The sequence below is a fragment of the Corapipo altera genome, unplaced genomic scaffold (genome assembly GCF_003945725.1).
Source record: "Corapipo altera isolate COAL_440 unplaced genomic scaffold, ASM394572v1 61286, whole genome shotgun sequence".
In the NCBI taxonomy this organism is placed as follows: domain Eukaryota; kingdom Metazoa; phylum Chordata; class Aves; order Passeriformes; family Pipridae; genus Corapipo; species Corapipo altera.
The window spans coordinates 3260147-3283181 of NW_020884907.1; the positions used below are offsets into that span (position 1 = coordinate 3260147).

The 23035-nt window shown below is 38.9% G+C and overlaps 2 protein-coding genes across 5 annotated transcripts in view; one reads left to right on the plus strand and one right to left on the minus strand.

Annotated features, from left to right (window-relative positions):
- SNX24 (sorting nexin 24) overlaps positions 1 to 12619 on the plus strand; it is an 87977-nt gene extending 75358 nt beyond the window's left edge. For 3 of the 4 annotated variants that reach the window (XM_027652647.1, XM_027652648.1, XM_027652649.1), the window contains exons 4-7: positions 5355 to 5449; positions 6517 to 6549; positions 7418 to 7482; positions 11757 to 12619. In XM_027652647.1, the coding sequence (XP_027508448.1) occupies positions 5355 to 5449; positions 6517 to 6549; positions 7418 to 7482; positions 11757 to 11827 (264 nt within the window). In that variant the 3' untranslated portion in view covers positions 11828 to 12619. Of the gene's footprint in view, positions 1 to 5354; positions 5450 to 6516; positions 6550 to 7417; positions 7483 to 9540; positions 9663 to 11756 lie in introns of all 4 variants that reach the window. The other variant, XR_003529196.1, reaches the window with a different exon arrangement.
- A 1579-nt stretch (positions 12620 to 14198) lies between these two features.
- PPIC (peptidylprolyl isomerase C) lies at positions 14199 to 22826 on the minus strand. Its single transcript, XM_027652646.1, has 5 exons — positions 22691 to 22826; positions 18426 to 18539; positions 17846 to 17939; positions 16050 to 16234; positions 14199 to 14764 (listed from the first exon to the last, which is right to left on the minus strand). Exons 1-5 carry the CDS (start codon positions 22796 to 22798, stop codon positions 14636 to 14638), a joined length of 630 nt encoding a protein of 209 aa, XP_027508447.1. The 5' UTR covers positions 22799 to 22826; the 3' UTR covers positions 14199 to 14635.
- Between the last annotated feature and the right edge of the window lie 209 nt (positions 22827 to 23035).

Here is a 23035-nt window from a genome sequence, read left to right on the forward strand (position 1 = left end):
CTCCTGTTTTGTTGAAGAGGGATTCACTGTTTGCTCCCACTAATTTATGTTACCAGTTTTCTGAAAAAAATTCAATATTTTATTTTTTTACATCAAATGGGTTATATTTGTACACTTAACCTCAAGTCAATCCACTCTGCACTTAGTGGTTAAATATTAGTTGGAATTATAAACGTGTTTTTAATGAGCTTTCTAACTGAAGTGCTCTCTGCCTTAAGACCTGTGTGGTGTCTTTGATCAAAATGAGTAAACTGCTTTGCCATAAGGTTAGGTAGCGCTTAAGTAAAAATGTTCATAAGTTATAGACACTGTCGTGAATTTCTGCATACACATTTTCAGTGATGATCCAGTAGCTGTTTAACTGATTTGACTTCCCTTTCATCTACTTAATTTATCCTCTATGTTGCTTGAGAATGCTGTGATAGATAGATTTGTCACTCATGAATTGTCAGGTAAGTTTTAAGGTCACTGGAAGTATAACAAATTGATCTGAAAGTTGGTTTAGGAATTTTTGTACTATTCTTCGGTCTTGAGGTTCAGAGGTGCAATTCCCCTCTGTCTTTTTTTTTTTTTTTTTTTTTACTTTTGTGACTTTACATTAACTTTCAGATACTTTAGGTAGAATTTCTAGATCTTCATTGGAAGTATTTTGGCTTATAATACCTACAGTCAATATTTATTCCCTTTCAAGCTCCACTGTATGGATGGCACTCTTTCTGTTGACTTCCCTTTGATATCAGCGTGGGAGCGTTAGCTAGCTGGTGCTTCATATGGAGCATCACTTCTGTGTTGTTGTATGTGTGTTTGCATGCTTCTTGTGTCTTTATACAGAATTTTTGGCATGTTTGATAACCTCCTCCTGTTCTTACAAATGTGGTTATTTTTGGTAGCAATGAAAGGTGGGAAGTCTCTACTATGGCAACTTAGGCAACAACTTATTTAGAAATAATTCTAGTTGATAACCTATAACAACACCCTTACTGAAGAATGGAATGAATTTCTTCATAGTTCTTCACAATGGGTAATATAAAACATGATTTTATATGCTATTACTTTAAAAAAAAAAAAAGGAAAGCTTACTCTTAGAAGCCTGGTTCCTTTGTCTACTTGGTTTTTAGTTAATGTGTTCTTTTGATAACCTTTATATCATTTCATGGGATTGTGTAAAGCAGTTCAGGAAAAGCAGGTTAATAGAAGAATATAGACTCTAAAGTGTTCTAAAAGATGTGGATTCTGGTCCCAGTGGAGACTGACACTCTAGCCTACTTACTGTAGCTGGAATGTATTGATTTTCTTCTCCCCCATTTTAGCTGCACCACTGAATTAGGTATTGTGAAGCATCTTTCCCTGTGAAGAGAGGAAAAACTGTCATGAACTTCTTCACCCTAACAGTACTGCATTTCAAACTAAACCTGATTGAATGGAAAAGTCTGTAAGGACCCTGTAACTCAGCTCCCCACTCTCATTTCTCTCTTTCCAACAGCTGTTCCAGCAACCTTAAGAAAGTATGATAGATGACTGTAAGACATTGATTTTAAAATCTTTTTTCATTGAAAACAACAACAATAAAACGATGTGAAACGATGCATTCCTGTGGCATGATCTCTGAAGGTTAGGGAAGTGGTCTTGTTCAGGTTTTCAACAAGATGCTCAGTTACTGTTATAATTGGCTGATGAGTAGGTTTGGGCCTAACTAGAATGCCAGTGTTCGATTTCACAGTGTCCTCTGTGAAGATATGTCACCATTTACCCTGGCTTTAGTGACAATTTTCTAAAAAGGAAACTCGTGGGAAATCATTATGCTGTTTATATGTCTCCCTTGTTGGAGAGCATTATCCTGTGATATTTTAGCACTGTTTTCCACTGCATGATGGCATCTAGCTAAGGTTAAGGCAGAACAAGTCCCTTTGCAATTTTGTGACTATATTTTACTTACTGAAGGAGAAAAGATAACCGACAATTAAGTATTTCAGATGTCACTGAAAGAACGTGCAACTAATCAATTACATCCTTAGGGAACATGATTTTATGAAACTGATAAGGTAGAAAAATTGAGGATTTTGTTATTTGTGTTACATAATAATAATTGCACCCTTTCAGTGAAAAAGACATTTCTGCTGATATAAACATCAGGCTCTCCCTTGTGTTGTGTTGTGGGTTTTTTTTCTGAAGCACAGAGTAGTTCATTAAAGTGTGACAGTAACAGATAAACACTTTACAATTTTCTAAGAAAATATGGCACTTATACTCTTAGTTCAGCTGAAATCAATGAGTTGAAAAATGTATTTCTGGAGTCACTTCCCAAATCATTTGCTAGAGGTTATGTTAGATGTTTTACTTGTGGGCGTTTTTCGTTTATTTTAGGAAGGAAATACACATGCTTGGGTTTTTTTCCTTAAATTAGTCTACTTAGCACTCTGGGGCCCATATTTGAAACTCATTGCTATGCTCTTGGTAGAATTTGAATGTAATAAAAATTCACATTAAAATCAAACAAAGTGTGAGTTTTTATTTCTTTGAAAATATTTTTCTCATAACTTTCTAATGGCAGAGCAAACAAGGTAGTAGTCAAGCCAGCGTCATATATTCACTTGAACAAGTGCTACAGTTGAGCATATTACATCACAAATCACAGATAGTGGTTGAGAGGCTCTACCTGCTGGTTCCTTTCCTCCTCAGCTGTCACTTAAAGAACATCATGTTTGCAAAATATGTATTTCTTACAAGTTTTTAGACAGAAATAAAAAATCTGTTGCGTTATGGATTGTTCCAGGTAAATTAAGCCACTTATGGTAACACTGATTTCTGATTTAAGAATATTCTTTGGAACAACTTAAATAGGAAGTTGAGAATGCTTACATTTTTTTCTAAAAGTCCACTTTGGGCCACCACCAGAGGTAGGAAATGTATCTAGACAGATGCACGTAATCCAGTTGGCTGGGTTTTTTGTTATTGTTCCCAGGGTTTTTTTTTTTTTTCTTTTCCTTTGGTTTCCACCATGTATTTTAAATGGCAAGATTATGTTGTGGCCCTTAGTTGTATCGAAGCCAATGAAGTCAAGCCAGAAGATAATTTGCCCCCTTTTTAGGATATATAACTTGTATCTTCCCTTTTTTTTTTTTTTTTAATGTTTAAAGTGCATGTCACATTACATTACCTCAGTTGAAAAATTCTCCTCTGTTCAATGCAGTCATTCCTGCCTTCATAAAATTCTGGAAATGACAAAATTCCCAGTTAAGAGAGGTGGCATACTAATACAGTGGAGTGCAAAATTGCCTTTGCTTCTCTGCAAATTCTACATCTTCAAGTTTAGTGATCACCAAAGCAGCGTTATTGACAGGTAACAAACTGTATGGCTTAACACACTGAAACAGATGCTATTTGCTTACATCTTTTTGTGAAGTATATTTGAGCAAGGCCAGGATTAGCGGGGCCTGGGTTGACTTGATACATGTGAAAAAAAAAGAATAAATAGAATGAGGTATTAATCTGAAGTGAGTGGAAGTAGAAGCAAATAGGTTTGTAAGAGCAGTCAAGAGTTTTCCTTTTATACAATGATGTATCCTTCTCTTCTTTCCTGTTCTGTTCAGCAGCCTCAGCAGGCAGCTCAACTTTTGGAAAAAACAGTCAGGAGGTGTAAGTATGAGGTTACATATAAGCACCGGCTGCCCTTAAACATCTTTATACAACTTTTTGTGGTTCTTCATTGCATATAATTAGTAAGATGGTTTTATTTGAGCCAATGATATGCATTGTTATGCAATTCATGCACCATCTGAATATGCATCCACCTTCACCCCTTCTTTTATGCATAACCTGAATGCAGAACAGGATAAATTTTGCAGCAGCAAGGTGCTGATTTTGCAGAATGCAAATGAAGTGGCATTTTTTAATGCATCTTCATATAGAGGTGAACTGAAAGGCTTAACACTTGCCAGCATCTCAGACCTCCTTGATCATTACATCCATTAAAATCTAGAACAGAAAAGTTTAAAAGCTGCATTTTCCCCTGTTCTTTTATTCAAATTTGTTGGTGATGGCCTCAGCTGTTGATGAAGTGTAGACATTTGCAAACTGAACATTTGCAAATGTAACATAAAAAAAGAACCAGTTCTCAAATATCTTGGTTTTCAAATACATTACTTTCTTTAAGTCCATTCACATCTTAAGTAATTTTAACACTAAGTGGGTTTTCCTTACACCAATAACCTTGTTACAAAACCTGCTATAAGGTGTAGATGACTTCTAGATGTCCCTTCCAACCTTTTTTTTTTTTTGATCCTGTTATCCTCTACATATCATTGTGTCTCCCTTGTGATACTGTAATATAAAAAAAATACACATGCAGGGATAAGTTACCTCCTGAATGTAAGCAGGAGGAATGTTTCTTCCCATCACCAGACTTATTTCTTCTCTACATGTATTTCTTCTAACACAGGGTGTGAAAGTGAACAGGATGAACATGAATAGCTTTACTTCTAAGAGTCGATCTATTTATAAATCCAGTGAAGTTTCTTCCATACATACAGTCACTTCGGGTTAGGACTTAATGAAGGAAAGCTCTTTAGGGAAGAGCTTGTGGCTTTCATTTGCATGTGAAGTACATGTGTTTTCAGAATGTATGGCAATATGAACCGTAAAGAAATAGGGGCTTAATCTTTCAGGTGAGACATTGGTTGAATTTATGAACTGTTTTTGTTTGCCTTGTGAAAATTGTAAATAATCTCATCAGTGAAAAAACAGAGGATGGCATCTGGCCATTATGTGGCCAATACATCATTGGTGTGGAAGGATGTGGCAGGTCTAGTGAGCAGCTCCTTGATCAGAGCTTTGTCATTAGGAGCCACAATGCAGATACAAGGAGCACACTGTAAGCTGACCTGTCAGGCGAAGCAAGGAGTTCCCCTTGTTGTCATTTACCAAAATGCACAAAGTGGAGACTTCCTTTTTCCACTCACATGCCAGAGGGGAGTCTTTTGTGAGGTGAGCATGAAAGTGTTGAGCTGAGGCTGCTTTATTTTATATTTTAAATAAACAGAATTTTATTCACAAATGAGCATGCCAGTAACTTAGTTCCAGAATCAGACATCTCTGCTTGGGAGGCATCTGACTTGGCACCAACGATGGCAGGTGAAAGAGAATCTAGTAGCGTAAGCTGAATGTATTTTAATGTGATTCACCAAGAACTGTGGTTTTCCTGTTGAAATGAAGCATTCCAAAATAGGTGTAAAAAAATGGACAATTGAAAAGTGTTGCAAGAGTGAAATGTTTTGGTAGCTTGAACGGAAGTATGCGATATTTAAAATATTTTTAAAATGCAGGATTCTATTTTGCCTTCTTTTTTTTTTTTACAGACAGTCATTTTAGAAAATGAAGAGCTCCCTAAAATATTTCTTGATTTTCTGAACGTTCGCCATGTACCTACTTTGCCAAAAGCAGAAAGCTGTGGGTAAGCTCTTATTTACTGAAAAATACATGGAGGCCAAAAGGCCCATATCCACTCAGTGCTGATGCAATTCCATTGACTTAAAATGGTCTTGCTGCCAACTCTTAACACTGTAAAATAAATGGGCATTAGGTTCATGTTAAGTATGTTTATAAATCCCCAAAAGGTCGTAAAATAAATCCAGACAGTTCAAAGACAGAAGTGAAGTTTAATGTAATATTCTTGGAAAGCAAAGAAGTTTAGATGAGAAAAATATGATTTTCTCATAGATCTTGAAGTATCTACTGAAATGTAAGATTTTCATAAACACTCACTAAAATTGCATAGAAAGCCTGTGCATGTGTTCTAGAGTCATAGTATCTGCACAAAAAAGTTCATTCTGCAATCATTTTATGATCTCTCTCTGAGTGTTCGAAAATGAAGTCTTTCACCTTTCTAATGACATCTACCCCAATGACCCAACTGCCCTTCCCCTGGGAAGGGTTCTTAATCAGGGTGGCAAGAGAGAATCTTAGTATGATTAGTGCAATGACTATAGAAATACCCAAAACAGTGTAACTGGAAGCTCTGTTTTTGCTATGTAAGCTGGCATGGTTGATAGTCCAGAAGCGTTACCAGAATCCCCAGAAAGCTACATGGCCCTCTTCCACTTTGCAGGAGGCTCTTTGGGTCTGCAGTGGCACGAAGGCCAATTGACTTGAAGATAATTTTGAGGCCCTCTTACACTTGGAGGTATCTGTGACCCAAGGCATTGTCTGGAGGGATTCAGAAGCTAACAGACTTGTAGTTGTCACTTGTAGTTAATGATATCAGCCGGTATCCTCCGTGGGACTGTACCCCAACACTTCATAGACAGATAGATGGAAATGATTGTGAACCTGTTACTATCTTTTTCAAGTAGTGGTGGTTGTAAAATGATACAATCTCCCATATTCATCTCGTTAAACTGCATCGTAAAGCCAATTGCCAGAAAAAGATCACTCCCTTTGGTGATTCTTAAAGAATTTGGGGTTTTTTAATTATAAAATTAATTTTGTTGGAACTAAAGTTTTCTCTCACTTTACTTGCAGCTCTTTTGATGAAACAGAATCTGAAGAATCAAGGTGAGCTTGATTCCTACTCTTTCTAGGACAACTACTTGAAATTATTGGAGTTTACTGTATTTGATCCTTGCAGCTGATGAATTAGCAGTAGTTTAGCATTAAAATTAGATGTGGTTTTTAAATGTAACGGCTAGTTTCATCAGCTCTGCTAGATCTGTCCATTTGTTGTGTGAACTGAGCATCCTTATGCTAGTTTTGAGAAATTCCTTATAAAACTAGTAGAATATTGCTAGCTCTGAAATATATCTGGGAATGTATTTTTCATAGCAAGAAGATTTAGCAGAAGAAATTACAGGTTTGGGTTGTCCCTGATGTGTTTGATAGAGCTTTGTATGTATCTGGTTGCACTGCTTGGCATGTGTAGGCAGAGAGGAGGGGGCTGGGAGAGGGTGGCTGTACCATGACCAGGGTGGGAGTCAGGCCTGTGAAGGGCTTACAAGGACTTTGTGAGTGAGGGGTACAGCTACTGCTTTAAAGGCTGCAAGAACATGGTGACATTTTGAGTCTGTTTGGTGTCCTGAAGAACCTGCAGACATGGAGCCTGCTTGTAGATGATCTTGTAGCCTGCATAACACCAAGTGCCAGGGAGCAGAGCAGGATCAGGAGGTTTCAAAGCCAGCTGCAAGCCACCCCTCCAGGATCCAGCCCCTTTACCTCCAACTTCACGTTGAGGGTTTCACTGTGTGGCTGAGGAGCAGCAAGCTTTGCTTCCAGGAGATGGAGCCTGCCCTGTTGGGCAGTGCTGGTGTGTGGAAATGCATCGTGTGGCTCCTGCGCAGCTCGACCACCTCGCTTTATCAAAGCTAGTTTGTAGAATATTCTGTGTGGTGTCCCTTGATACTGACATCCCTGTTCTTGACCTTTCCAGCAAACTGTCCCACCAGCCTGTGCTGCTGTTCCTAAGGGATCCATATGTCTTGCCTAAAGCCAACGGTAATCAAACCTGTCATCTGTTAACAGCACTTTACTGATCTGACCCTGCACCACATAAACCACATTATTATTAATACAAGCCTAGTCAAATGACACTGGTCCAACATCTAATAACCTGCCAATAAAACAATAGTTCTTGTATAAGAAACCATTAAAACACTAAGTGGGATGGGTGATTTATAAAAGGCTGGAATTTTCTTCCCCAGTTGTTCTCTCAGACAAACCTACTGAGAATTCAAATCAAAAGATGAAGAACATTGCTTTTCCTTTCTTGTTGTTGACCCTTTGGGCTGTTTTGCCTGAAGGATTTGAACTTAGAGGCCTAGTCCTTTGTAAGTGCTTTTTTCCTAAACACCAGTCGATCTTCTGCAACTGTGTTTGTATTTCCATTTGGATTATTACTATTTCTTATCATTTATAACCTCTAGAGATCTTTCCAGGGGAAAAAATGTATACTTTAAGTATAATTGATGTGTTTCACAGGACATTTACATTAGCCTTCATCTCATAGTACATGGTTCAAAAGAGTGTTTGAAATAGCTTGTTATAACCCCTTTCCATAAAAAAAAAAGTTCTTTGAATTATTAATTCAGAAAATTTACCCTCTCTTACATTAAATGTGTGCAGGGGAAAAAAAAGTACCATTTTCAGAGCGTGTTCCTCCTGGGTTTGTCATTTTACTTGCTTGAACTGTTACTTCTGCTAAATTTTTTATTAAAATTGTAATAGCTTTCATGAGAGAATTTTCTCCCTGAGCTGTACATTAGGATTCTTTTTCAATGTGGCATTTTGTTTGATTTTACAAAATACTGTGTAGAAATCAATAGTCAGATTCTTGCACTGCCTTGAAAATCATTAAATTTTTAAGAGTAAATTTATGAACTAACACTTTTCTGCTTGCAGTTTCTCAAAATGCGTATCAATACCTGAAGGGAGGGCGCATTTTCTCTCAGCCAGTCTCTCCTCAGTGCTGCCCAGTGACAGGACTAGAATAGCAGGAATACCAGGGAGCACTTTTTCACCAACACAGTTTGCCCAGAGTGGTGGTGAAGTCTCCATCCCTGGAGATACTCTGAAGCTGTCTGGACAGTCCTTTGTGACCCAGTCCACATTAGAAGACACAGGGTTGTTTAGTTTTTACTTTGACTTAGCACTAGTCTGCTCACATGTACTGAATGTCCATTTGAGGCTGGAGTGCAAATCACGAACTCAATGAGTCAAAGCACAGTAAGGGGAGAGGGTCCCTTCACAAAGCCACTTCTGACCCAAGTGACAACAGTGATGAAGAAGCACCCACAGTTACCTCTCTTTAAAATTTGTTGCTCATATGAATGAGACACATGGCATGTATTAACCTTACTGTTTAATGCTCCTCCTAATTGCATACTTGATTCCTTGAGAACATGGTATAAATTATGAAAATCATTTATTTCCGTACCATTCTGAACAGATAAAATGGATTTTATATACAGTTATCCTGAAAAATTGTGATGGTACTTAATATTTGCAGCGCACATGTAACATTTTGCTGTAAGATTTCTGTTCAGGATTTTGCAGTTCTGTGATTATATTTATCTTCCATGACATGTACTCCAAGGAAGGCTAAGCTTCCTTTTTGTGAAATGATTAGGAACCTAATTTTGTAATTAATTTTGTAACTATTCTTTTAAGTAGTGTTTTTCTTGGATTAAGATAAGAGCTTCTTCTAATGTGTAAGATGTTTAATTATAAAGTTGGCCTCCTTAATGACATCTGAAACAATGGACATTTCAGACTTTTGCCAAGGCATTTTCTGGCCTTGAATCAAAATATTTAGAATTTTATATGGCAGGTGAATATTCTTGTGTTTGAAAACCCTAAAACATCAAATTCATTTGCAAGCTATTTTTAACTTAATGAATTCAAACACAAATTAGAAAGTGAGCTGTGGTTCAAAAAAGAAAGAAGAAAACCAAATTTCAAGTCTAGAGGCTCTACTAGTTGACTCAAGTCTAGTTAGAAAGAAACACAGATTTTACACAACTACCATTGCCTTTAATTCTTTTTCTTTGTTTTTAGTTTGCAGCACAGAGAAAATATAGATGAGCTTTCTAAAATTTTCCCTCTCAGATCAGTTCTTACTTTGATAGATTCTGATTCCCTTGTAAAAACAGCCAAGGTTGTTCAACCTATGACCAAAAGTAAGTGTCCATTAACAAATAACTATTTGTTGCATGTTTTCTTTGAAGAAGGTGAACCATTGTTTCAATCAGAAGTCTTTCCTGGATACAGGAATCCCTGTATTAACATATTTCCATAAAATAGGAAATAGTGTGAGTTTTAAACAAAATAAATAGCTCTTTCTGGAACATAATACTCAAAGGATATTTTTACCCTCTCATTGCACTGTTACTTGTCTTTATAAAATATAGTCTTGCCATTATTCTGATGACCAAGCTTTAAGCACTGTTGAGTTGCAAAACAACTTTCCAAAAATAAGATTCACAGTTACAAACCTCATGACTTTCAGATTCCCTTTTTTATGATGTATGTAACAGTCTGGGTGCACATCACTTTTTGCGTAAGGGTGTGGGGAGAAAAAAAAAAAGTAATATTCTTAAAAAAAATAAAGGAAAAACCTAATATTCTGCAAATTGAAGATGATAACTCAGAAGCTAAAAAAAAATGGAATCTGAGATTTACTGTCACTTGTTTGAAAATTGTTATGATGATTCTTCAAGCCATGCAAATATCACAGATCTGTAAGACTGTGCGTTGACGTATTTATACATTTAACTTAAATTGATATGCCTGATTTTTTTAAGCAGCAAAGGATCACAGTAACTCTAATGTTGCAGAGTTGTATAATTTTTTAAATCAATCTTTATTTTCCTATATATACTGTACGTTATAAAAGAACCAATAAAAAATGACTTCTGGAACTGCAGCCTTTAGTTTAGAAGGAAAGCATCAGATTGCCTTTACAAGTGTATTTTTAATACCATTCATGACAAGTGCATAGGGTTATTCTTCCAGGGTAATTTGAGACAGCTGAACTTGCACGATTTGAGGAAATATTATTGGATTCAAAATATTAACAAGTCATTTGTAATTATGACTTACTGTGAGAAATTGGGGAGAATTATGCGTGTTTTGTTTACAGTGGAGATTACAGTTCGTTAAAACATCCTAAAATATCTGTTTGTAACATCTTTAATATTCTAGAATCACCTCATTAATACCAATGAAATAACACATTTAAGCTAATAAGGATTTTTTTAATAAAGTCCAAATCTACTTTTTCCTCCGTATTTTTACCCCCAAAATTATTTTTGTGAAAGAATTAGTGGCAAAACCTAATTCCCACCCACATTAGGCGATCTAATATGTCTAGTATCTAATGATTCTTATAAAAGTTTGACCTCTCCTTTGTGAATATCCTGTCAGCTGATAGTTGAAGATTTGGTTAGTGTGGAAAATACTGTATCAGAAATAGTCTATTCTTAAAGGCAAACCCATTTCCTAGTGCACTAGCAATTTTAGGTTGTAAGATGTGATCAGAAATTCTTACTATTAATGCCTGGTCATTTAAGTAATCCGTTCATTAAAAACTCAGGTACATTTCAAAAATCTTTTCACTTCAATGATGCACATCCTGCCATTCCTCTGCTTGGATCTATTACTGTGTTCTATCAGGTAATTCTTTCATGTCAAATTGAACATGAAAATTAACTGCCAGTTTTCTCTGCATCTGTGATAACAAAATAGTGGGGATTTTTTTCCTTCAAATATTATAGGATGACTTTTTGTAACATGTGACATTTTATGTTGGACAACCTGAAAATGTCCTGCCTCAAATAATCATCTCTGTCTTCTCAGTCTAAACATTGCTGTAAACCACAATCAAAAAAACAGCTTTGAAGTATTCCCAGTAGCAATCTTGAAATTTCTTCAAGTATATTGAGATTTTGTTAGAAATTGAATTGCCAGTGTAATCCATCTTCCTTGTGAGAAAAGATTCAGATAAAGAGCTGGAGCCTAGCAGCATTAAGTATTAGAACATCCCTTTAAATCAATAAGCTACAAATCTGGCAGCGCATTCATGCAATGCCCAGTGCTACCCTAAAGTGGCTTTAGTGCTGAAACAGCATTACTAATAGCACATCCCAGCATGGATAAACATTAACCCAAAGTGTAGGAGGCCTTGCCTACTTAAGTTCCACAAAAACATTTATATTGTACTGACGTGAATAAGAAATTAAGTTTCTTTCTTTTTTCTTTTTCTTTTTTTTCAGATGACTTCCCAAACGTAGTTATAGATGGCATTCTACATGGAATATTTTATCCTCATTTACTGCCTAGGTAGAAGTGATGTGTGGGGAGAAGAAGCTGAAGCAAGTCTCTGAGTCACATTTAATAGAATTAACAGGAATAAAATTCTGTGATGTGAAAATTATGCTCAGAAGCAAGAGGCACAACCTCAGATTAATTTCAAGCATTGTATCTTTTTAAATAAAATCACTGTCATTACAGTTGCTGCTTTTAAAAAAATAGATATGGAAACAACAGTATTGAAGTTATTTATACCTTATATATATTGACATGCTCTAACTATTTAACACTAAATGTTCTAAGTCATACACTGAATTACGCTAACCTTTGAAAACTTTTACTAATTATTTCTATAATTTTTATCAAAGCAAACACTAAACCTTTTTGCACCAGAATTTTTCCAAATGCATTACCCATGGCTGGCACTGAATGGATTAAAAGCACTGAAGAGAGTGTGTGAGGAATTGGAAAACATGCTTTCGCATTCTGAAACACATGGCACTCTCTGAGGAAATTTTCTAGATTTCAGTTGAAATTATTTTACTTACCAGGAATTTTCACATGGCATTTATGCATCTCCCTCCAGTTACAACATCTAACCTGTGTGTATGTTTACTCTCAACATCAACTTGCAGACTGTATTCCATATCTTAACATTTTATAAGTCACAGAGCATACAACTCTGTGGTAAAGTAAAGCAAGAATATGATTAAGATTATGATCAAACTAAAACTGATACATATGTTCAGATTTAACTGGAAATTTGTATGTGTGCTACTGGACATTACAAAATAAATTACTAGGACATGAATGTACTGCTTTGGTATCTTTTTTGTGCTTTTCTCTTGAAGCAAAACATTTCTCTGAGCTGCTGTCACCAGAAATGGGTCTCACAGATGTCTCCATGTGAAGCATGAGAAAACACCTGTGTGTGTACTCATTTAAAGCTCTTAGCACCACACCATCTGAACATGCTAGGCTTACGAAAGTGTTATATCGTGGTGAAAAGAATTCAGTGTAATTGAACAGCCAGTTAGCCACTGGGCTCATCAGTGGAAGGAGTGTTGCACAAAAGCAGCAAGGGCAAACCTAAGAACAAACAGGAGCCTGACATGAGGGTTGCCTCCTCTGACTACTAAATGTGTTTGGAGAGCCTTTCACTCTCACCTGGGGAGAGTGAAAGGCTGGCACTTGGACAAAAGGTAGGCCTGTGACTACAGCACTTGTTCAGGTAGCAGAACTCTATGCTGTCTGCAGGATCAACCTTGAGGAAAGCTTTCAGCCACTAGCAGAAAGCTACTTGGGCAAGGGAGTCTGAGGCATTCTTGCTCCTACTTCCTAACCCTGCTTCCCAGTGCTGCTTTTCAGAGAATTTTACTTTAAACAGTTAGTAGAAAGAAAAACTTGCAGGGGTAAAAGGGACATCTTGATTGCCTAGCACTAGGCAAATTTAGGAGCCCTTGCCAAGTTCTCCTCTAGCTCTGTTTAAAGAGGACAGTAATCCTTTCACAGGTCTCTGAAAAGAAGTGTCAGTATTTACGCTCAGGAGAGGCCCCAGAGCTGTGGATGATGAACCAGGAGCATCCCTGTAACTGCAAAGTACATGTCAGGAAAACATGGGATAAATCCCTGCCAACAGTTTCCCATTTCCTTGCAGATGGACTGTCAGTAGGTACAAGCTCTGTTCTGTAGCTCCTACCCTGCACCACTGAAAGTCTGAATATCTCACATGGACTCCAGGACATGCTTCGGGAAACTAGTCACAACAAAGAGGGTAGTGTGCTGTCTGCTGCACAGGGGGATGAGTCCTTCATGAAATTTGGCTTTGGCTCTTCTGTGTCAAGTTCTAAAACACTGTCAACTCAAAAGAAAAAAATCCCCATCTCTTGTCCTGTAGAGTACTATGTAAATTGACATAGGTGTCTCAAAGTGTTACCTTACACTGACCTTGTTTAAAAGCTACCAGTTAAGTTGTCAGCTTAAAAGTTACTTACAAAGCATGACAAAAATAATGAACCTAAAGTTGCATCTCTGACCTACAGCAAAACTTTAAAAAAAAGACACTTGAGCTTCCTAATAAATAACATCAGCTAGGTTACAAAATTCACCATGCTATAAAACAAGGACTCTCCTGTTTTCATCAGTTTCTAACTGATTATCTTATTCAATAACAGACAGAAAAGCTGCTCTTTCTTGATTACAGAATGGTATCTGAATACTGTGGTTCTTTGAAAGACAGCAGGGACTTTATCTGACATGTTAAGATTAGGTAAATTTACCGCCCGTGCTCTAACCTTATAACCGTACTTCCTGGAAAGCAGAACCTCCTGCATATTTTGCAGAATCAACAAAGGTGAGAAAAAAGACTGGGGGGGGGGGGGGAAAAAAAGAGTTTCAAATATTTATTTGAAATCAAAGTTTATTTATTCAAAACACTTCTGTATTTTACTTTTTTTTTTTAATTTTTAAAAATGCTGGTAGTGTTACAGAACATATTTTCAGTTGAAAAGATGGAAACAAATATTGCTAAAATTTCCAAAGAAAACAAAGGATTTTATTTTAAGCCTTGAGAAAAATAGAATTACTGCTATACTTTTTCATGAAAGACTTTTTCTGCAAGATCTAGAATTTAGTGGGGTATGTCTTGAATTTCAAGGAGTGAAAGCTCCATCGAGTTGTTATAGAAATGGTCATATCTTTTATGTATTTGGCAAATGCTAAGTACTGCCTAAATGTCGCCTCGTATGTTTCGAGGAGAAAACTGAATGGATAGTGGAGATCAGTCAAAAACAGGTGTTAAAGAAAAATGATTAAGTTTTACTTTTCTTTCTGACTGTTGATCTCACCAGTCATCTACTTCAACTACAAATGGTTCCTTTACAGCTATTTTGCCACTATTCACAATCACACAGTCCTGAAGGGGCCGGTCATGCTCATCTGTCTGCTGGAGTTCAATGGAGTGCACCACAGACTGTTAAACAGAAACAAACAAACAAATAGAAGAGTTCAGTTTAGCCAAGGAAACTCCAGTGGCTGAAGTCTGGTAGCACATAAACAACTAAGTGCTCGCAGCACTGCTGTTTATTAACCAACTTATGAACAAAGACCTTTACCCTGTTGAATTCTCACATGCTTTTTTTCCCCCCCATTAATAGTTATGCCACTCTGCAACTCACACACAGTCGACAGGGAAGGCTGTTTGTCCTCTAGAAAAACTTTGAGCCAACAAAAGCATTATGAAGGGGCAAGTGAAAACGTATGTTCAGCTGACCCACCCAGCACATACAGGGTTCTAGCACATACAGAAAGGATAATCTAACTGTAAGGATAATTTCTAACTGTACAGCATAACTGCTTTTACTTTTAGCATATGACACACACATACAGATTTTAAGCGTGTTACCAGCATTTTTAAAGGACAAAATTCACTTAGGTACCTGGCTTTGGATATTTGTCCATCAATCTGACTAAACTAAAATTTAGTCTAAGTCTCTGTTCAAAAATTTTCAGCTGCTACTGTAGGTCATGAAAATTGAATTCCATATGAATGTGGGAGAGGGGGACAAGTGTTCTGATGACATTTTCAAATTCCTCAAAGAACTGTTCTGTTCAGGAGCTCATGTTTTCCCCATTAATTTCAAAACAAAGATTAAAAAAGGATAATTTAAAAGAAAAATCAGCCTAATATATTCAGTTGAAAGTGCCATTTTTAAACTTAAAATTGTATCTGACCTTTCATCAGTTTTGCAGCTGTGTACAGTTTCAGAGAATTAACTGGTTTGTTGGTTTTTTTAAACAGATCTGAATATATGTGTTTTTATACTTTATATTCACATGCTTCTAAAAACCTTAACAGTGAAAGTGTTGCCCATAACTAGCACATGTACAAAATCAGATTTTAGCTTGTAGAAATACAGTTATTTCATGGCTAACAGTGTTAGTGAAAGGAGGACCTGAACTTACTCCATTTGTAATCTGTAAAGGTGTCAGTGTGCATTTCAGTAGCTAGTGGTCTGAAACAAGGGCTGTGAAAGCCAAAAGCACGATTTAAGTTTCCATTTCTGCAGTTAGCATTTGCTATTTCAGTTCTAAATTGTCCAGCTGGAGCTCTTCAAAATCATTTTCTACCATGTACGTATCAGATGAACACTCAACAGTTTTGAACCACAATCGTGTAAGTTATGATAATACAGATATAATGTGGCAGAATTTGTCCAGATTTTTTTGTATTAACCTTGCCACTACTTTCAACTTACCATTCCATCAAGGACTTTGCCAAATACTACATGTTTTCCATCTAACCAGGAAGGCTTTGTCACACTGATGAAGAACTGGGATCCGTTGGTGTCTGGGCCAGAATTAGCCATGCTAACCCATCCAATTCCATAGTGTTTGAGCTTGAAGTTCTCATCTGGAAACTTTTCTCCATAGATGCTTCTTCCTATGACAAAAAACAAGAAAGCAACCTTAAAAAAAAAAAAAAAACCAAAAAACAACAAGAAGAATCAAAAAGCCTTTTTTTTCAAAAAGGGGAAAAACAAAGTATGAATTCAGGACTTGAAGATTCATTGTTTTAGTAACCACAGCAACATCACTGTTCCATCATCAGTGATTCCATAACTAAAACCAATTTGCTCATAAAGAAATAAAGGTAAGCTAAAGCACCCCATATAAGCAGAGAATAGTTAAAGCTGATGATGCTTTATGCTTTCACTTTAACAAGCAAGCTGAGTATCTTCAGTGCTTACAGACACCACTGAACAATAATATACTTCATCCTGTTCAACAAATTTAAATTACATAATTATGGTCAGTAACAGCAAGGCTGCTGTGTTTTGTGACAATTTCAGTATTTACACCTTTTCCTCCTAATAAGAAATTGCTTCAGACAGGTTTAGAAACATAGGAAGACCAGATGGAAGTTAGACTAAAATACTTGGTGTGGCTTTGTACAACCACTACATAAAGATTTTGATGTTTCTAAAATAAGTGTAGAAAACACTTCAGTCATGATTAAAACACCATCACTTTGAAAAGAGAAGGCTCTCTACCTCATTCTTTACTTGTGCAGTTCCTAGCACAACGGGGACACTGCTTCCAACACCATCAAATACTGTCCCAGCATTAGCAGGCAAATAAACACTGCCTATCTTTAATGTTAAAACTGTGTCTTTGGTATTTCAGTCTTCCCCATTGCTGGCTGCAAGGAAGAGGAATGTGTGTTTTCCATTCTACCCCAGCAGGGAAATCACTGCACTGTATGCAGACAGTTCAACTCGTAGCACACGAATAACGTGCATGAAAAGGAAGAGAAGAAATCTGAAGCCAGAGTGCATGCAATGCAAGAGATGCTGAGCTGGGACTGGTCTCCTCGGTGGACTGAACTGGTCTCCTGGGGGCTCAGGAGGGAGAATTGATACACACAGCCAGGACTCATACCACCAATGAGTTTGTGGTTTCAATTCTGAAAAGAGAAAAAAAAGGAGAGGGCATGACCCTCATTTTCTAATTTTTTTCTCCCTGTCTTGAAATTCCCTCTCGCAGCACATTTCAGAAGGTTCCTCAGACCTGGCTGAGCTGAGGGCAGCAAGGACAGCCTCCTCCTTCCCTACCTGCCTTCCCTCTACGCACTTTCACTGTTTCACCACATGCAACCAGGGAGCGCTGTCACAAAGCCAGAGCAGGGGAAGGGTGGAGACATCCATCTTTTGGAGACAGTAAGTTGTAGGAGCAGCTCAGCTGGTCATGTGGCTCCAGCCCAGCACACAAAGCCATGCTTCTTGAAGGGGGACAAGTCACAGACAGAAAAGAGCTATCTGCAAAAATTGAGGACAAAGGAAGAGCTACACATACTTATAATCAGATAATCCAAATAAATGCATCTTATGTTCCAAGATGCTTGGAAAAGTACTAAATGCTCTAAAACAAATGTGGGTTGTTGTTTTTTTTTATTTATGTGAGCTGAAAGAATGAAGGAATATGGTATTTTGCCCGCCTTTTCAGCAGACATTCTAACAAAGAAAGGGAACCTGGAAGATACTAAGCATGTTACCTCCTGATCCATCTCCTACTGTAAAGTCTCCTCCTTGAATCATGAAGTCTTTGATCACACGATGGAATTTACTTCCTTTGTATCCATATCCTCTCTAAGAAAATGAAATAATTCTTTAAATGAATATAACATCCAGTTCTTACAGTTCATATGGAAACACACAAGTTGTGAATGGCTAGATTTCATAGAATATAGCACCAATGGATATAATACTGGCAAGAAACACATTAAACTGAGGTGCAGATGAATGCAGCTGGACTGCACTGCCACAAAGCAGGTATTATTCAGGTGATCAAAGCCATTGTCTTTACTTCACTGGTATCTGACCACAGTAACTTTACATGCTAGACCTACAAGGCAGGGACAGATGGCGATGGTGATATCCAGCATCTCATAATTACATCTTGTGCACCAAGGACCAGGGAAGACACACACCAGTGCACGGCCTTGGGAATGGCACTCTTCCACAGTCTCCAGTGAAATAAGATCAACAGTTCACAACTGAAACAGCATTAAACACACATTGCCTTCCCAATCCAAAACTAAGTGAGTACACAGTGGAAGAAAACCACAAACGTACTTCTCCAGTTGCCAACGCAATGAAGTTTTCCACGGTCTTTGGGACAACTTTTCCAAACAATCCAATTACAATTCTGCCCACATCTTTGTCTCCAATCTTCACATCAAAGAACACCTGAATATTTTTGTGAAGAGAACAAAAGTGATACAAATGTGAGTGCAACAAACAACCAAGCTTTTCAACGCATCAGGTGGTAAGGAACTACTTCTGCCTGTTCTGTATCAATAGTATCCTCTGATTCCTAAGGATGCTGTTTGAGAAAAATCCTTTCGGAGCCACCAAAATCAGATTATGCAGAAAACTTTTTGAGAACTGGTGACTCTATGTTTTGATTCTTATTGCTTTTAAAGGTTGGTGGGACTGCTGTATCAGAAGTTTGAAGGTAGTGTTGGAGATTTTTCCCAGATATGCATGTCTTTAAAGCTGTATGGAAAAGATGAAATATGAAAGTTAGGAAGAACAATGATGCTATTCCCGTGTGGTGAAAAATAACAAGGAATTATAGTACTGACACTCCCGACAAATGATAGTTTGCTATCCACTCATAATCTTCCTTCATCTCCTGTATGTGAATAAGTATAGACAAAAGCCTAAATTTCTTTAAATTGACAAACAGTGGAAAGAAAATCCTATGGCTCAAGCAAGTCATCACTTTCCCAAATATGAATTCAAACCTGACAGAGAAATAACCAGGCCAAATTATTCAGCTGAATGCCTAAAAGCTTCAATGTATATGTTGCTGAAAAGCAAGCTCAAAAACGCAAATGAGTTATAAGGCATTTTTTTATAGTTCAGAATCTATGAATGCCTATTTGAACGTGCAAGAATGTTCCAATAATTACTGAAAACAGGAACAGCTGTCAGGAAATGAGGCATTTTGAAGTTCTGAAAAAGTTACATAAAGGCTATTACAGCTTCTAGGAAACAGCAATGTGTATTCCTATGATGTGGTATTTGCTGTTCCTTGTGGCACTCAACCAAGTATTACTTGTCTGCATTAGTCCAATAATGATAATTAATGACCACAGTCTCTCCAACGTGAATGCCTCTTTTACACTCTCCTACTAAACATTTCTACCGTTTCTTGATCTTCCATGTGGTTTTGACTGTTGAACTTTTGGCTAATGCTATAAAAGCACTATAAAGAAAATAAAATTCTTTTTGATACACCTCATTCATTTCCTTGGCACTTAATAACATACTCCTTAGATGTGTGGCTCCTAAAGTACTAACAGCACACTTTCACTAACTTTTTAACATTTTTACAAGCCTCTCTGAATTTTGCCGCCAGGGTTACCTAGGTAAGGGGTATTGCCTGCCTACGTTTTCTAAACGCAGCCTGTTATGCCTGAAAATGTTGTTCTAGTAGGACTGCCTGAAATACATAAGCAGATATATAACTATCACAACTGAGGCTACCAAATGATCACCCCAGATATCAGTAACATCAGCACTTTCACAGAGCAGATGGAGACAAGTCCATCACATGTTGTAAACCCAGCTCAACAGAAAGTATCATACAAGGCACTGCTGCTCGCCTAGGCAGTAAACCCAGTACTTCCAAAGAGCATTGCTTCAGCTTATTCTGCATTTGAGAAAAAACAGCAAGTTCCTGGCTTCCTGTTAGCACACCACAAACCTGCTTTACACGCTTGGTGATTTTTTGAAATCTATGAGCTTTTTAATTATGCACCACATTATGTGTCTGTGCATATTTCTGGCCACAAAATCAAGTACAGAAGTATTTGGTAGTCCTACACACTATTTCTGCATAGAAAAGCCATGTTCTCTTAAGCATATTTCCTCAAGTTCTCTGAAAAGTCAATAAGCATGTAGACACTAGTGAGCTGGTCAACACAGCACTTTCAAATCTCAAAAAACAGCTGACCAGATTCTTCACCAAAAACTCTGAAAGGAAACAAACATAAATTTTCAGTCTTATTAATATTTATATAAATATTTAATCTTATTTACAATTTGCTTCTCAAGAATCTCAAGACTGAAATGAAAAAAGAACACACCAGTAAGGGTGGCTGGTTCTCATTAACATATTCATATATAACTTACACAAGATGGTATACATCTAATTGAAAAAAATGGACAAGAGTATTCAATCATTCAGGAAAAAAAAAAAGCTGACTGTGAAAGGATAAGCTCATGATTCTTAGAGACCAGGTAATACAATGACAAATGAACTCCTGATAAATGCAAAAATACTCTATATCGTATACAGCCACAACAAGGGGTCCAAAATTGGCTACCACTCAAAAATGACATCTGGAGTCACCTTGAGCAGTTTAATGAAAAATTTGGCTTGTGAAGGTCAGAGAAGAATGTCAGAAATAATTAAAAATGGATACAGACAGGAGATGAGCATAATTACACCACTGCATACATCTGTACTGTGTGTTCACACCCTGAGTGCTGCATGTAGTTCTGGCTTCTCTACTGCAGAATGATAACACCAACCTTAAAAAATGTACAAAAATGAGCGGAACAGATGCTCAAAAGATATGGAATACCTTTTATATGAAGAAAGATTATATGCAAGCTGGAAGAGAAGAAACTGGTGTGATTTGATGACCTTCATAAAGTTACCACTGCCTAAGACAAGGAAAATTGGCAGCTGAGATTCTTGATGTGCCACAACAATCAGAAAAGGGCGTAAAATTATATCCCAGTCAGGTCTGACGAAGGAAAATACTTTATGCACAACTAAACTGGAATATATTGCCAGAAGATTACCTGGAGGTAAAAGTGTATTAAATTTATCAAACCCAGAAATCAAATCTGTGGTCTAGAAGTCCATAGTAATGAAACTGCAGGCAGCTGTAGACACCAATGGCAATGAAGTTCAGAGACACAGGCACAGTCCCTGACTTAGCTAAGGCCATGCCAGAGGAAACAGCTCTGTCCCTGTCCTGCCCTGTTACATTTTCATGACTGCAGGTGTCTTTGGGAGCATTGTCTCGAGTCTAGGTGAAAAGGTACTTGGGGGCAAAAACACATAATCTCTGCTTTGTCCAAAGTTGGATGAGACATTCCATCTCCTGCACCAAGCAAATACTTTTTGGAAAGAGATGCTGGTGTGTTGCAATAACCAGGTGAATCCCCACCTGCTGGCAGGCACCACAGCCCACAAATTCATCTCTTGGGCAGCACCATCTGCGACGGCCACACGTGCCCCTGGTGCACAGCCTGTCCTGCCTAAGAAGGAGCCTTGCCAACGCCCTGCCCATGGCTCTGCTGGCAGCACACTCCAAGCCACCGGGTGTCCAAGCCTGTCGCCAGCAGGAGTGACAAGGGAGCAGGAAACAAGGGGGCAATAAAGTGTCAGCTCTCAACACCAAGTGTTTCGCAGAATGGGTCGGGTTGGAAGGGAGCACAGTTGTCCACATCTGGTCCTCAAGCAGGCCATCCCAGAGCACATGGCACAAGATTGTGTCCAGATGGTTCCTGAATATCTCCATTGAGGGAGACTCCACCACCTCTCTGGGCAATCTGTTCCAGTGCAGCCCCACAGTAAAGAAGTTCTTCCTCATATTCAGGTGGAACTTCCTGTGCACCAGTTTCTGCCCGTTGCCTCATCCTATTGCTTGGCACCACCGAGAAGAGCCTTGCTCCGTCCTGTTGACACCCCCCCTTCAGATACTTAAGGACACTGATGAAGTCCCTCTCAGTCGTTCCCTCAGCCTTTCCTTGTAAGAGAGATGCTCCAGTCGCTTGATCAATTTTGTGACCTCTGCTGGACCCGCTCCAAGAGTCTCAGCAAAAAGGGCAGGGAGGAGGGAAAACAACCCACTGTACACCCCGAGCCCCACCAGGTTACAGCCCCTGCCTGAGGCAGCCTGGTACCACCAGCAGTTCCGAACTGTCCCTGGCAGCAGCAGCTGCTGCAGCAGCGCTGGTGGGGGAAGGAATGTGAAGGTTTCCATTTCTGTAAGACAGAGGGAGGCTTCGCTGGCCCAAACTCCGCGATGTGCCAGCACCTACAGAAAGGCGGCATGCCCAGAGGGGCTAAAAAATACAGTCAAACAAAAAAACCCCAACCCTTACAAAATGGTAAAGTTACGGCGTTCGTCCAAAGCCTCCCCAAACCCTCTGTGCCCGGGATGCGGCGCGGGAAGGAGGGAGCCGGAGCGGGACCGACTGTAGAAGCGGGCGGCCGCCACCCACCCCGGCACCGCCGGCAGCGGCCGCGGGGACACCCCCGGCGTGGGGGCTCCGACCGATCCCGAGGCGTCCCGGCCGCGGGCGAGAGTCACCTTGGCTGTCACGCTGGGTCCCCTCCTCCTGAAGGCCTGTGCCGCCGGGGCCAGGAGGCACAGACAGGCCGCGGCGCCCAGCAGCGCCGCCGGCGCCCCGCGGGCCATGGCGCTGGGTGAGCGCTGCGGCGCCTGCGCCCGGCCCAGCGCGGCTCCGCCCGGCCCAGCGCGGGGGGGCTGCGGGGAGAGGCAACGCGGCAGGGAGGGCGGGCACCCATCCTGGGCCAGCGACCGAACACCCAGGGGAGAGTTCACCCATCCCGGGCCAGCGACCGAACACCCAGGGGAGAGTTCACCCATCCCGGGCCAGCGACCAACCACCCAGGGGGAGAGTTCACCCATCCC